At 43.1% G+C, this 15375-nt stretch overlaps 1 protein-coding gene across 2 annotated transcripts; it reads left to right on the top strand.

Annotated features, from left to right (window-relative positions):
• Nucleotides 1-1526: 1526 nt before the first annotated feature.
• On the top strand, nt 1527-11686 carry ndufa13 (NADH:ubiquinone oxidoreductase subunit A13). Of its 2 annotated transcripts, XM_041204681.1 has the most exons (5): nt 1527-1664; nt 5462-5540; nt 8373-8444; nt 10096-10165; nt 11458-11686. In XM_041204681.1, the coding sequence occupies exons 1-5, from the start codon at nt 1571-1573 to the stop codon at nt 11575-11577; spliced, it is 435 nt and encodes a 144-aa protein (XP_041060615.1). In that variant the 5' UTR covers nt 1527-1570; the 3' UTR covers nt 11578-11686. The 2 variants fall into 2 exon arrangements, with proteins under 2 accessions (XP_041060615.1, XP_041060616.1); XM_041204682.1 differs by lacking the exon at nt 8373-8444.
• Nucleotides 11687-15375: the final 3689 nt, after the last annotated feature.

The raw sequence follows: 15375 nt of genomic DNA, 5'->3' as shown, positions 1-15375 counted from the left end.
GAAGCCTCCTTTGACAGCACCTTCCAAACTATCAACCTCTATTACCTAGCAGAACAAGGGCAGCAGATGCATGGGAACACCACCACCTACAAGTTCCCCACCAAGTCATCCCATCCTGACTTGGAAATATATCCCTGTTCCTTCACTGTTGCTGAGTCAAAATTCTGGAATTCTCATCCTAACAGCACTGTAGGTGTACCTACACCACATGGACTGCAGTGATTCAAGAAGGTGGCTCACCACCACCTTCTCAAGGGCAACTAGGTATGGGCAATAAATGCTGGCCTTGCCAGTGCTACTCATATTCCTTAAACAAATTAAAAAATGAAATAGCATTGCATGCTCAACCATGGTGTACAGGGCTGAATTTTAAAATTTGCAGATGAAATAAAACTTGGAAATATTGTGAACTATGAGGACAATAGTGCAGAACTTCAAAAGAACATGACAAATAGGTGGAATGGATGACAAATGACAGATGAAGTTCAATGCGGAGAAGTGTGAAGTAATTCATTTTGTTAGGAGGAACACAGAAAGACAATATAAAATAAAGTTTACAATTCTAAAGGGGGTGAAGGAGCAGAGGGACGTGGGTGTATATGTGCATAAGTCATTGAAGGAGGCAGGACAGGTTGAAAGCGCAGTTCATAAAGCATACAGTGTGCTAGGCTTTTATTAAAAGGGGCATAGGGTACAAGAGCAAGGAGGTTATGTTAGACTTGCATAAAACATTGGTTCTGCTTCAACTGCAGTATTGCATCCAATTCTGGGCACCACTCTTTAGGAAAGCATTGGAGAGAGCACAGAAAAGGTTCACAAGAATGGCTCCATGGATGAAGAACTTCAGTTACGTAGATAGATTGGAGAAGTTAGGACTGTTTTCCTTGGAGAAGAGAAGGTTAAGAGGGGACTTGATAGAGGTAATTAAAATTATGAAGGGTCCAGATAGAGTAGATAGGGAGAAGCTGTTCCCACTGGTGGAAGGATCAAGAATGAGAGGGCACAGATTTAAGGTAATTGGCAAAAGAAGCATTGAAGAAATAAGGAGAAATATTTTCATGCAGCAAGTGGTTAAGATCTAGAATACACTATCTGAGTGTGTGGTGGAGGCAGGTTCAATTGAGGCATTCAAATGAGAATTGGATTATTATCTGAAAAAGATGAATATGCAGGGCTAAGGGAGAAGGCGGAGGAATGGCACTAGGTGAATTGCTCATTTGGAGAGCTAGTGCAGGTACGATGGGCCGAATAGCCTCCTTTTGTGCTGTAACAATCTTGTGACATCAGTCCACCTTATTAAAAATTTGCATTTATTTCTGTGTATAGACTAAAATGGTTGCTGGTTCCCATAACAGACTTAAGCAAAAACAAATACTGCGTTAAATGAAATGCAATACTTTGTAAACGGAACATGAATCATTGGACCAAATAAAAACAGAAATAAACTTGGAGCGACTCTGCTTTAAGAACGAGCTGGTTACCGATTGACAGCTTGTTGGCAGTGCGAGCCAATCAGAGCCGAGGGAGGGCGGGGCTTCCGGTTAGCCGGGCCGGAAGTTGAACTAAGAAGATGGCGGCTATCAAGGTGAAGCAGGACTTGCCCCCTCCAGGGGGTTATGGACCTGTGGATTACAAGAGGAACCTCCCCAGGAGGGGTCTGTCAGGTAGGATGGAAAAAGAAGCATCTTAACTGTTAAATCAACCTCACTTTGTCATGACAAATGGGAAAATGTAGAGAACAGAGGGACCTTTGATTGAATGCCCACATATCCCTAAAGGTGCAGGACAGGTAGATCAGGATGATTAAAAAGGCATACAGAATACTTACCTTTAGAGGTTGAGTCCTGGAGTACAGTATAAGAGCAGGGAGGTTATGCTATGATATCTTCTAATATTACTGCTTTTTTTTAATGTGCACCTCAATCTGAGGCTCTCCTTATTTCAAAAAGGATATAATTGTGTTAGAACCAGGAAGGTTTGCTCAACTCATTCCAGTGATGAAGGGTTTTGTCTTATGAAGAAAGGTTAAACAGGTTGAGCCTATAGCCGTTGGAGTTGAGAAGAATGAGAGGTGATCTTATTGAAACATATAAGATCCTGAGGGGACTTGATAGAGTGGACATGGGGAGGACGTTTCCTCTCTCGTGGAGAGACTAGAACTAGGGAACATGGTTTTTTTTTAAAAAAAAGAGCTCTCACCTTCAAGATGGAGATGACAATTTTTTTTCTCTGAGGGTCATTAGTATGTGGAATTTTCTTATCCAGAAAGCAACGGAGGCAGGGTCATTGAATTTATTCAAGGCTGAGTTAGATAGAATTTTTGATAGACAATGGAGTCAGGATTATGAGGGTTGGGGGGTGCGGACAGGAAGGTGAAGTTGAGTCCACGATCGGGTCAGCCATAATCTTATTGAATGGTGGAGCAGACTTGAATGGCCTACTCCTCCTTCTAAGTCATATGTTTGATACGTATAGGCATAAAGTAGTTTTGTTTCAATTGTACAGGGCTTTGGTGAGACCACCTCTGGAATACTGTGTACAGTTTTGCTCTCCATTTTTAAGAAGGCAATACAGTGAAGGTACACTAAATTGGTCCCTGGGATTGAGGTGTTGCCCTATGATGAGAGGCTGAGAAAATTGGGCCTATGTTCTCTGGAGTTTTGAAGAATGAGAGGTGAAATCATTGAAATGTACAAGATTCTGAGGGAGGGCTTGATAGTGTAGACACAGAGATTGTTTCAGGGAATCTAAAATACGGTGTCACGGTTTCAGGATAAGGAGTTGATCATTTAGGACTGATGAGTGGAAATTTCTTCACTCAAAGGGTTGTGAATCTTTGGAATTCAACACCCCAGAGAGTTGTGAATGCTCAATCATTGAATACATTTAAGGCTGGGATAGACAGATTTTCGGTGTCTCGGAATTGAGGGATATGGGTAGCAGGTGGGAAAGTGGATTTGAAGCCCAAGATCGGGCACAATCCTATTGAATGGCAGAGCTGGCTCATGGGCTGTATGGACTGCTTCGCCTCATATTTCTTGTGTTCTTGTGTGTTCTCTGCCCTAGCCCTGAATTCACATCTTTCTCTAATTTATTTCCCGTTTTCCCTCTTTGCCCTCTCTGACCTCGTCTTGTTCATGAAAGCCACCCCCTGTTCTCTCAATCTTATTCCTACTAAATTGCTAATCACCCAACTTCCTCTCCTTGTCTGCATGTTAGCCAATGTAAACAGTTCTCTCTCTTCGGGTGTTGTTCCTCTTACCTTTAAACCTACCACCATCATCTCGCCTCCTAATAACAACGCTTGATCTTGCCATCCCATCTCCGAGCTCCCTTTCCTCTCTAAAGTCTCTGAACGTGTTGTAGCATCATGAATCTGTTCCCATCTTTCCTGGAATTCCACATTTGAATCGGATTTCCACCTCTTTCACAGTACAAAAATAGCATTTTTGACTGTGACAAAGGTAAACTTGCCCTCCTCAGCCTTTTTGACCTGCAGCATTTTGACATGGTTGACTACACCATCCTCCTAAAAACACCCTCCACTGTCATCCAGCTGGGTGGGACTGTTCTCAATTAATTCCATTTTTATCTATCTAATCATAGCCTGAGAATCAGCAGCAATGATTTCTCTTCCTGCTTCTGTACTGTTACCTCTGGTGTCTCCACTGATCAATCCTTGGCCCCTCCTATTCTTATCTACATGCTGCCCCTCACGACTAGTCCAAAGGCACAGTGCCAATTTTCACATGTACACTGACAACTCCCAGCTCTACCTTACCACCACCTCTCTCGACTCCCCCACTGTTGCTAAATTATCAGACTGCTTGTCCGACTTACAGTACTGGATGAGTGGAAATTTCCTTTGGTCATATATTGGGAAGAATGAAGCCATTGTCTTTGGTTCCCACAACAAAATCTGTTCCCGAGCTGACTCCATCCCTCTCCCAGGCAACAGTCTGAGATAAACCAGTCAGTTTGTAACCTTGGAGCCATACGTGACCCTGAAATGAGCTTCCAACTTTGTATTTGCACCAGCACCAAAAACACCGATGTCTAGCTCCCTAACAATTCCCAGCTCCCCCCACACCCCCATCTCAGCCCATCTGCTGCTGAAACCCTTATCCTGCCTTCATGACCCGTAGACTTGACTATTCCACTGCACTCCAGGTTGGTCTCCCACATTCTACTCTCTGTAAACTTGAGGTCATCCAAAACTCTGCTGCGTGCGCCTTAACTCACACCAAGTCCCGTTCTCCTGTCGCCCAGTGCTCGCTGACCTAGAGTGACTCCCGGGAAGCAAAGCCTTGATTTTAAAACTCTCATCCTTATTTTCAGATCCCTCTATGCCCTTGCCCCTCCTTATCTCTGTAATCTTCTCCAGCCTTGTAATTTTAATCACTCCTCTATTGGTCGCTGTGCCTTCAGTTGCTTAGGCCCTAAGCTCTGACTCTCCCTACACCTCTCTGCTTTCCCATTTAAGACACTCCTTAAAACCTACCTCTTTGACCAAGCTTTTGGTCATCTGACCCAATATTTTCTTGTGTCACTCAGTTTCATATTTTGTTTTATAATACGCCTGTGAAATACCTTGGAATGTTTTATTGCAACAAAGGCACAATACAAATCTAAGCTGTTGTTATGTACACCACTAGTTAGGCCACAGCTAGTGCACTGTGTACAGTTCTGGTCATCACAATACAGGAAGGATGTGATTGCACTAGGAAAGGTGTCAAGAGTGTTGCCAGGAATGGGGAATTTTAGCAATATGAAAATATTGGATAGGCTAGGGTTGCTCATTGGTACAGAGGAGGCTGAGGGAGGAGATTTGATTGTGATGCATAAAATTACGAAGAGCCTCGGTAGAGTGGAAAGGAGGGGCCTACTCACCTGAAAGAGATCAACAAAAAGTCAAGAATTGAATTAATAATTCAGCAAATACAAATCCAAATCTCACCATGAATATGAATTCAGTTTTAAAAAGCGAAGCTCAAAGAAAGCTTGAGGAACAGTCCCTTATCTTTCAGTTAGGAACTTTATCGCTTTCCAGACTCAGCACTGAGTTCAACAATTTCAGATCCTAATCACTGCGCTTATTTTTTTCAGATGGCAGCTTGTTGGTGGTGTTCTTGCTATTTCTATGTACACCTCCTTTAGCCTCATCTTTTTGTTTCTTTCATTATCCCATTGCCATCTCATTTTGTCTTGCACCATCACCCCCTTTGTCATTTAACCTCTTCTGCTTAACACCCGCTCACAGACCTTCCCTTTTGTCCTTTCTCCCCTTTCTTTGCTTTTCCGCTTGTGTAAAACCTGTTACATTTCAAACTTTTTCTAGTTCTGATGAAAGCTCATCAACCTGATACATTAACTTTGCTTCTCTCTGTGGATGCTGCCAGTTATTTTTAGTATTTTCTGTCTGTCACATTGCAATCACTATCTGTTTGTTTGCACCCAATAGGTTACAGCATGTTTGGGCTTGGACTCGGAGTTTTACTCTTTGGATACTGGAAGCTGTTCAGTTGGAACAGGGAGAGAAGGTATGTTGTGCACTTGGTGTCTGAGGTAGTTTATTCTTGGCTTAATTAAAACAGTTGCATGTTTTAATTTTAAAAGTTAAAACCTGGCTCTGTTTTTCTCCTGACTGTTGGTTTTGGAGAAGTGTTCTGAAAGCTTCCCACGCCTTCACACTGTCTCTATTGATATTTTTTATAGTATGCGCTGTTCATTGATTGCAGCCACGGCACAGATAGCAGTCAAAAGTCTCTGGGCAAGGGAGTAGTTAAAAACCTGCCAGGACATGAAAAGGAAAGGTTTTATCGAGGTGGGTGTAAGTGGAAAATAGAGGGTCGGGAGGTGGGTCTAATTGGACAGCTCTTTCAAAGAGCGGCAAAGGCGTGATGGGCTGAATGGTCTCTGAATGTAAGGTCCTATGAATTCACACTTCCGATAGCTCTCTGGTGACCTCTCCTGGAAAATGAGTGTTTAGAAGAGTGACTTGATTGAAATATATAAGACCCTGAATGATATTGACAAGGTGGACATGGAAATTATGTTTCCTCTTGTGGGTGAGTACAGAACTAAGGTGCACTGTTTTAAAATTAGGCGTCACCCTTTTAGGACAGAGATGAGGAGAAATTTTTTCTGAGGGTTATGCGACTTTGGAACTCTCTGCCTCCAGAGGCGGTGGAGGTGGGGTCACTGAATATTTTTAAGGCTGAGATCGATAGATTTTTGTTAGGGAATCAAAGGTTATCGGGGGGGTGGGGGGGTTGTAGATGGGAATGTGGGATGCAAAACACAAACAAATCAACCATGATCTTATCGAATGGTGGAGCAGACTCGAGGGGCCAAATGGCCTACTTCTGTTCCTATTTTGTATGTTCGTAGGTATATGTGCACAGAATGGTCTGCCTCTGTGCTGCCCATTCAATGAAATCCACTAACCGGTGTCAAAAATCCAGAATTGGCAGCTTGTGAATGATATTCTGCCCTCTTTTGGGTGCCTGAAGACAAACCTTCAATTTGGGAAATGATAGAATATTCCAGGTGGTTTCTCCATGTGAGTCATTTACTGTGATCAAAGTCTATTCGTCACCTCTAATCTTTTAATATTCATCTTTTTCAAACAACTTATGTATCTCCTTTTTAAAAAGACATTATAGATTATACTTCAACAGCAATTTGAGCAGAGAATTCCACATTCTAAAACACCCCTAATTGATTTTGTGATTACCATTTGCCCATATTACTGTCTCACTGATCAGGGGAGCAGACTGGGATTATTTACCTTGTCAAAATCTTTTATAACCTCGAAGACCTCATCAACTCTAGTGGAAAGAAAAGCCCTAACTTTTAATCTCTTCATAACCATAATCTTTCATTTATAGTGACTCTCTGCTCCACCTTCTCCATTTATATTTATGTCCATTCTGTAGCGGGGTGCTATTTCTATCAGATTGATCAGAGTTGTTAGATTTTGCAGTTAGCAACTCGAAGATCTGTTCCACGGATGAAACATTAAATTTAGTTAATGTAAAAGATTGGACAGCATTATTTCAAAGACGAGCAAGGGATTTTCCCCAGTGTCCTGGCCAATATTTATCCCTCAACCAGCATAGACTCCTAGAAATTACAGCGCAGGAGGAGGCCATTTGGCCCATCTTGCCCGTGCTGGCTCTTCAACAGCCAGCTATAAATATCCCATTTCCCTTCCCTTGTTTCCTTTTATATTTTTCCTTTATAAATACTTATCCAATTCCCTGTTAAATGATTTTAGAGTTCAGTAGCTCCAGTGGAGGACAGCAGAAGGAAGGGAGGACCTAGGCGTAGTTGGATGATGGACCTCACAGAACAGTTGCAGACGAGCTACAGTGAATGTGTGAGGATGGCACATGACAGATGATGGTGAACACAAGAAATAGAATCAGGAGCAAACTCTATAGAGCAGGCTCGACAGATCACTATTCAATATGTTCATGGCTGATCTTGGGTTTCAAGTCTACTTTCCTATCTGCTCTCCATATCCCTTAATTCCTTGAGACAAATCTGTCTATCCCAGCCTTGAATGTATTCGACAATGGAGTATCCATGACTCTTTGGGGTAGAGAATTCCAAAGATTCACAACCCTTTAAGTGAAGTAATTTCTCTTCATCTCAGTCCTAAATGATCAGCCCCTTATCCTGTGCCTCCTTGTTTTAGATTCCCTGACTCCCATGGAGGTGTAAGGCCATTCAGCACTCTCAGCATCTACACCATCAAGCCCCTTCAGAATTTTGTAGGTTTCAATGAGCTAAACTCTAGGGAATATAGGCCCAATTTACTCAGCCTCTCATCATAGGATGGCCCCCTCATCCCAGGGCCCAATTTGGTGAACCTTCACTGTACTGTCTGCACTGCAAGTATATTCATTCTTAAATGTGGAGACCAAAACTGCATATAGTACTCCAGAACCCTGTACAATTTCAGCAAAATTTTGTTATTCTTATACTCCAAACCCCTTGCAATAAAGGCCAACAGATTATCTGAGCATGCTGACATTGTTCTTTGTGTGATCTTCTTGTGTGCAAATTGGCTGCCTTGTTTCCTACATTACAACAATGACTTCACTTCAAAAGTACTTCATTGGCTGTAAAAACACCTTGGGACATCCTGAGGTTGTGCAAGATGCTTTAGAATTGCAAATTCTTGCTTCATTTTCCTGCCATGTCATTCCCATAGTGAAAGCTGCATCTTAAGATCTAATTTTATGTTTTTTCCACAATGATAAATTACTTTGTTTTCATTAACCAGTTTTAATTTCAGGTTTTACAAATCTTTCTCCTGCGTTCATTTTTGGTCACATTTCCTGTTTCGTATTTTTATTTCCCAGGCGTCTCCAAATTGAAGACTTGGAAGCCCGTGTAGCATTGCTACCTCTACTGCATGCTGAACAGGATAGGAGGCAAGTTAGAGAGGTGTCGCAAAATGTGTTTGTTTGGAGATGGATCCCTTTAGAGCCACAAAGTCTAATTAGTGTTAAGTAAACACAGGCTTGGGTCAGTTAGAGTCTAATTATTAAGTAAACACGAATTTAGATCAGTAAGAGTCAAATTGTTGTTGCTTTGGAGATCTTGGCTTGTCAGTTGTACGTTGCAGCTCAAAATCGCCAAGCGTTTTATATTAAAAGTCTATAAAATGTGCACTACTTGACAAAGTGACATTTACAGCTATGGTATAATTTCTAAGAAACGCCAGATTGTGTGATACAATAAGCAGTGCACTGGGAGGCTATGGCCTCAGTAAAGTTTTTAAAGGTTGTTCCCACTGGACGTTTTAATCTCGTTTCCAGCAGCAGGCTCCCCGATAGATGTAGGATGAGGACCTGTGGGACAGTTTTTGCATGCATACAGTAACCTAGTTGCTCAAAGCCCTGCTTCTCGAATGATCTGATTAATGATCAGTCATGTTAGCTTTAATTGTTACTGAGTGAGGAGATGGGCTAGAATAAGTTCAGTTCCACAGAGGATTGTTTGGTAGTCTGGAAAACTTCACCAGAAGAAGTGTTTGAGGCAGAGACCAATGCACTTTTTAAGGGAAAAGTGGATGAATGTTTGAAGCAGACAAAGTGTGGGGAGAGAGCGGATCAGTTTTGATTTGACCTAGAAAAGTGGTGGCATGGATATGATGGGTGAAATGGCTTCCTTCTGAGCTATGAACTTCTAAGGTTTTCCCCCCACAAGAGGGCTGAATGGCCTTACTCTTCCATATCTACACCTGCAGATGAATGCAGTAGTACCAATGAGTAGAATCTATAATAACACTTGTTTTTGCCTGCCCGGACTGTTTTGATTGGTCAGTTTAAGTGGCATGGCTGGTGTGGTGGCTGGCGCATGTGGGGCAGGCAGAGACTGGAGCATGTGATGCACTTGCAGCTTCCATGGTGGCGGCTGTGGTGTGGAGGTGGAGGAAGGGTGTTGACAGAGCAAAAACAGCAGAAAGTAATGGGAGCCCACCAACAGAGTTACACTGGCTGGAGAGATCGTTTCTGTGAGGGATGGGATGGGATTAATGGGAGGCATGGCAATGACCAGGGAGAATTGGATGGGATAACATGGGAGGGGTTAATGGTTTTTTTAAAATTCATTTACGGGATGTGGGTGTCGCTGGCTAGGCTGGCATTTATTGTCCATCCCTAATTGCCCTTGAGGTGGTGGTGAGCTGCCTTCTTGAACTGCTGCAGTCCATGTAGTGTTTTATTCCTCGAATAATAAGGAGGAAACAGTTTCCAATTAGATTTTCACTTTCTGACTATAAATAGGTCACAAGGCCAGACACAAAGTTTGTATTTATGCTCTTCTGTCTGTTTTTTTTACAAACAGACAACTTTATGTAGCTTTTTCCAGAATGAGAAGTTTTGATTCTGTTAAAGTCTTAGGTGAAAGAATATCTAGAAATCCTGTATTTATTTAAAGAAATACTGTAGCAACGAAGATACTAATTTGACTGCAAATGTTTTTATGTCTCTGTGAATAAAAAAAAACTTTGTTGAAATTTGTCATTCTGTTCTCCTGCTTTGCTTTTCATTTGAATCTTTGTCACTATTTTATTTTAAGGACTCTGCGCCTATTAAGGGAGAATCTTGAGGAAGAAGCTAAAATTATGAAGGATGTTCCAGGCTGGAAGGTAAATAGGGCTCATTTCCTTTTGCTTTTCTTTGTAATGAGAAAACAATAAGGTAGTGCTAGTTTGTTCATGGGATATGGGTGTCATTCGCAAGGCCAACGTTTATTGCCCATCCCCAATTGCTCTTGAGAAGGTGATGGTGAGCTGCTGCAGTCCATCTGGTGTAGGTACATCCACAGTGCTGCTAGGGAGGGGGTTCCAAGATTTTGACCCAGCGACTGAAGAAACTGCATGATTTGGAGCTGAACTTGGAGGTGAAGGTATTCCCATGTGTCTGCTGCCCTTGTTCTAGGTGGTAGAGGTCGCAGTTTGGAAGATGCTATTGAAGGAATCTCAAGTTGCTGTAGTGCATCTTGTTGATGTTACACATTGTTTCCACTGTGCATTGGTGGTTGAGGGAGTGAATGTTTAAGATGGTGGATGGGGTGCCCATCAGGTGGGCTGTTTTGGCCTGGATGTTAAGCTTCTTGAGTGAGTGCAACCCCAAGGGGAGAGTATTTTATCACATTCCTGACTCGAATGGGGTAACAAGTTAGGTGCTTGATGTTAGTTCTGGGACTTTGGTTTAAAACCAGCCCAGATTGATGCAGTGAAAACATCCTCTGTGTATTGATCATAACAGTCGCATGCAGTTAGTCTTGTGACTTTCAACCCATCCCAAAGATTGTGGACTGACAGTCCTAAGGTAATTGGTAATGTAGGATGATCTAAGAATGGGAAATGAAGTACAGGACAATCTTCTAAGGTTAGGGCTGCAGGAAGTTGTTGAAGCAGGCTGGTGGTTTTTCACATCTTTGCTTGAAGTAGTGGAAGCACCGAATATGAGTATCTTTGCAACGGGAATGAGGCTATTCAGCCCCTTGGGCCTATCCATCGTTCAGTTAGAACATGGCTGATCAGTAACTCAATTCAATTTACTCATATTTTCTTTAAGTTCCTTGATACTAGCCAAGAAGTTGGCCTGACTTTGCTCCTGATCAGCCTTATTTTAAGATTATGTCTCCTTGTTCTTAACTATTTGCACTAGTGGAAACAATTTCTCCCTATCAAATCCTATGAACATTTTAAATACCTTGATTAGATTGTCTGTCAACCTTCTAAACTCCAGAAAGAGTTACAAGCCTGATTCATTCAAGCTGTCCCCATAATTTAACCCTTGATGTACCATTCTGGTGGATCTCTGCTGCACTCCCTCCAAGGCAGCTATATACTTAGTTTGATTGAAGTAAGGGTGGGGTGTGGGGAGTTTTATTTTGATGTAAGTAACACTGTGGCTGTATCTTCTGTTACAGGTTGGTGAGAGTGTTTACAACTCTGATCGCTGGTCCACGCCCTCGGTGGAGGAGCTGTTTAACCTACGACCTAAGGAGGAATATCTCCGAGCAAAAATCGGATTCCAGTGGTATGTGTGAATGCCGTGTGAGGACTTTGAGCAAGGATCTGACCTTTGGCTCCATAAAGATAATCTTCGCAAGAACTCTTGTTCCAAGTGTGGTATTGTTAATAAATCTGATGTACGTATTTTGGAAGCTGTTTTTGTTTTTTTTTCCTGTGTTCATTTTGCACTATATTAAGAAATTGGTTTAATCTGTGTCAAAAGAAAGAAAGAGAGATTGTGCCTTTTATCACATCAGGAAGCCCCAAAGTATTTTACAGTCAACGAAGTACTTTTTTGAAATGTAGTCATGGAGGAAATACAGGAAAGGTGGCAGCCAAATTGTGCGCACAAACTCCCACAATGACCAGTTAATCTGTATTCTGGTGATGTTGATTGAGGGATAATTATTGGCCAGGATACCGGGGTAAATTCCCTCTGCTTTTCTCGGAATTGTTGAATCTTTTATGTCCATGTCAGACAGGAGTTTGGCTTAATGTCTCATCCGAAAGATGGATTAGACAAGGGAAGACTTCAAGCACACTTGATGGAGGTCTTTAAGAATTATGAATGGGTTGGATGGGGTAGATGTGGAGATGTTTCCACATGTGGGAGAATCCAAATCAGGGGCCATAAGTACAAAATAGTTACTAATAAATTCCGTTAATAAATCGAAAAATTTTTCAGGGAGATTAGAATGTTGAACACTCCTCCACAGGAGGAGGTTGAGGCAAATAGCTTGGATGCTTTCAAAAAGAGACTAGGTGAGTGTATGGGGGGGATAAAGGGAATAGAGAGATTTATTGAAAGGTTGAGGTGAGGCAGATGTAATGGAAAGAGACATAGAGTATAAACACCAGCACATCCTAGCTGGGCCAAATGGCCTGTTTCAGTATTGTATATTCTATGTAATTTGTCCCTCAGCTATATAACCAACAAAGACTTTTTCGCAGAAACCAGGAAATGGCCAGGATCCACCATTCTGTAGTAGACTTCGTCCCATGTACTGGCCCTGTCACTGTGGTTGTACCAGGACTGCATGTGGGAACTGTAAGTGGAGTTAGTTCTGAAAGGAATCCTTTGTCAAATTGATCTCCAGCAGTAAATACTGAGCTGAGAACTTCATCTCTGTCTCAAAGTTCCTGGGGACCCTGTGGAGGACTTTTTAAAAAATCAACTGAAGCAAGAGTATGATTTATATATTGTGAAAATGTAGCGCTCAGAGCATGGGTTTCTGTTTCTCCTCTTGTTCATTTGTCAGGAGGCAGCTCAGAATCTTCAAAATGAATTGGATGAAATGCATCAGTGAAGGGAACTAATGGTTGATAGAAATTAGTTGGGACAAGTGTCAAGCACATACATGGTGTTAAAATAACAAAGAATAAAATTGACATCAAGGAAATTCAGCAGGTTAAGCACTCATTAATTGATGGTCAGTGCAGAACAGAAATCTGGTCAGACCACACTCTGAGCCCCTTCGCACCTCGAGCCCCACGCCCAGCTCTGGCCCCTTCGTACCCCGCGCCCAGCTCTGGCCCCTTCACACCCCGAGCCCCGCGCCCAGCTCTGGCCCCTTCGTACCCCGCGCCCAGCTCTGGCCCCTTCGTACCCCGCGCCCAGCTCTGGCCCCTTCGTACCCCGCGCCCAGCTCTGGCCCCTTCGTACCCCGCGCCCAGCTCTGGCCCCTTCGTACCCCGCGCCCAGCTCTGGCCCCTTCGTACCCCGCGCCCAGCTCTGGCCCCTTCGTACCCCGCGCCCAGCTCTGGCCCCTTCGTACCCCGCGCCCAGCTCTGGCCCCTTCGTACCCCGCGCCCAGCTCTGGCCCCTTCGTACCCCGCGCCCAGCTCTGGCCCCTTCGTACCCCGCGCCCAGCTCTGGCCCCTTCGTACCCCGCGCCCAGCTCTGGCCCCTTTGTACCCCGCGCCCAGCTCTGGCCCCTTCGTACCCCGCGCCCAGCTCTGGCCCCTTCACACCCCGAGCCCCGCGCCCAGCTCTGGCCATTGAATCTTTTGAATTCAGAAGCAATTCTGGAAAAAGGTTAGAGATTCACCCCAAATACCTGACAGACTGAAGTGAGAGGAATTAGTGGAGAAATTTGGGTTTTTAAAAGTGGAGTAGTGGGTATGGTAAATTTGGATCACTTCTTTAACATTGACTTCAGGAGAAGGGGATACAGGATCTAACTATTGAAAATCAAATTTAGGGCAAATTATGCAGAAGGATGCCAACACTTGCACTGGACCTTTGGGAAGGAATTACCTTTTGAAATATTTAGATATTAAATTTTCAAATCGCCCTGGCAGGATTTGAGCTCCTGTTCTCTAGTTTATTGTTCCGACCTCGAGTTATTAATCTGTCACATATCCACATTATTGTAACCTGTACAGAAAATACTGGAAATGTACAACACATTAAGCATCGCAAAGATGTTCCATGTCGGCTATGACGCATTGTGCAGTCACACCCGGGAATCCTGAGCCCTCTTCTGTGAGATGCTGTTTAGCTCTGTTCCAGCAATTTGCTTTTTTTGCCTCTTGTGATTGACAGCGAGTTACTCACCACTATCGGTGTTGTGAATAGTGATTGTGTCATCAGGTTTCAAATGTGCTTATCAACTTCAGCTGGTAGCACTCTTGTCCCAGCTCAGAAAGCTACCAGTTTTCAGACTCGCTTAAGGGATTAAAGTCCTAATGTAGGCCGACACGTCAATGCAACGTTTCAGTGTCGCAGCTTGCATCCATTTACTCAAGGGACTCTTTTGGCAACTTAGCTTGTAGTTCAAACTAGGACAAATGAGATTCTTGGTGGTGATAGGATTCCTGTATGAGAGTTTCTTCAGAGAAACAGTTGTCTTTTGTTGCATTGGAGGCGGTTCAGAGGAGGTTCACTAGATTGATTCCGAAATTGCGGGGCTTGTTTATGAGGAGAGATTGAGCAGTTTAGGCCTATACTCGCTAGAGTTTAGAAGGATAAGAGGAGATCTAATTGAGGTATATAAGATGCTAAAGGGGATAAACAAAGTAGACGTGGAGCAGATGTTTGCCCTTGTGGGGCATTCTAGAACAAGAGGCCATAGTTTTAGGCTAAGTGGTGGCAGATTTAACTCAGATGAGGAGGAATTGCTTTTCTCAAAGGGTCGTGAATCTGTGGAATTCACTACCTCCGGGTGCAGTCGATTGCCGGGAGGCTGAATAAATTTAAGGAGGAGTTGGACAGATTTTTAATTAGTAACGTGTTGAAAGGTTACGGGGAGAGGGCGGGAAATTGGAGTTGAGGCCAAAATGAGATCAGCCACAATCGTATTGAATGGCGGGGCAGACTGAATTGCCTTCTCCTGTTCCTGGTTCTTATGTTATGTAAATTGTAGGTCCCAAGGAGAGTGCCAGCATTTTCAGGGGAGTTTGTCAGGTATATAGAGGGGGCGGGGATCGTACCTGGGAGCATGAAACCATTTACAAGGGGTACCGAGGAGCATGTCATTATTTACAAGGTGTTCTTCCAAAAGTGTTATGAAAACCACTGGCTTAGAGCCCGCGCAACTTTTCCAAGAAGAGCAGAGTTCTCCTAATGTCTGGACAAACATTCCTTCAATATAAATTAATTAGGTCTTCAACTCATTGCTGTTTATGGGATCTTGTGTGTGAAGTGGCTACTGCATTTACTAACATAACAGTCACTGCATTTGAAAGCAACTAATTTTATGTGAAACACCTTGAGAGATGTTTCTGAGATGTGAGTAGGCCTGATATAAAAGCAAATCTTTCTGAAATTCATGCCCATCATTGCATTATGCAAGTTATACCTTTCTTCTCCATGAGAGGTCAGTATATACCTT

Source organism: Carcharodon carcharias, chromosome 14 (assembly GCF_017639515.1).
Source record: "Carcharodon carcharias isolate sCarCar2 chromosome 14, sCarCar2.pri, whole genome shotgun sequence".
Taxonomy (NCBI): Eukaryota; Metazoa; Chordata; class Chondrichthyes; order Lamniformes; family Lamnidae; genus Carcharodon; species Carcharodon carcharias.
This window is presented reverse-complemented; position numbering and strand designations above follow the sequence as displayed.

Coding starts and splice junctions, on each gene's coding strand:
- ndufa13 (XM_041204681.1), top strand. CDS start 1,571: ATGGCGGCTATCAAGGTGAAGCAGGACTTGCCCCCTCCAGGGGGTTAT. Junction 5,541..8,372: donor AGTTGGAACAGGGAGAGAAG/GTATGTTGTGCA, acceptor TTTATTTCCCAG/GCGTCTCCAAATTGAAGACT. Junction 8,445..10,095: donor CATGCTGAACAGGATAGGAG/GCAAGTTAGAGA, acceptor TTTTATTTTAAG/GACTCTGCGCCTATTAAGGG.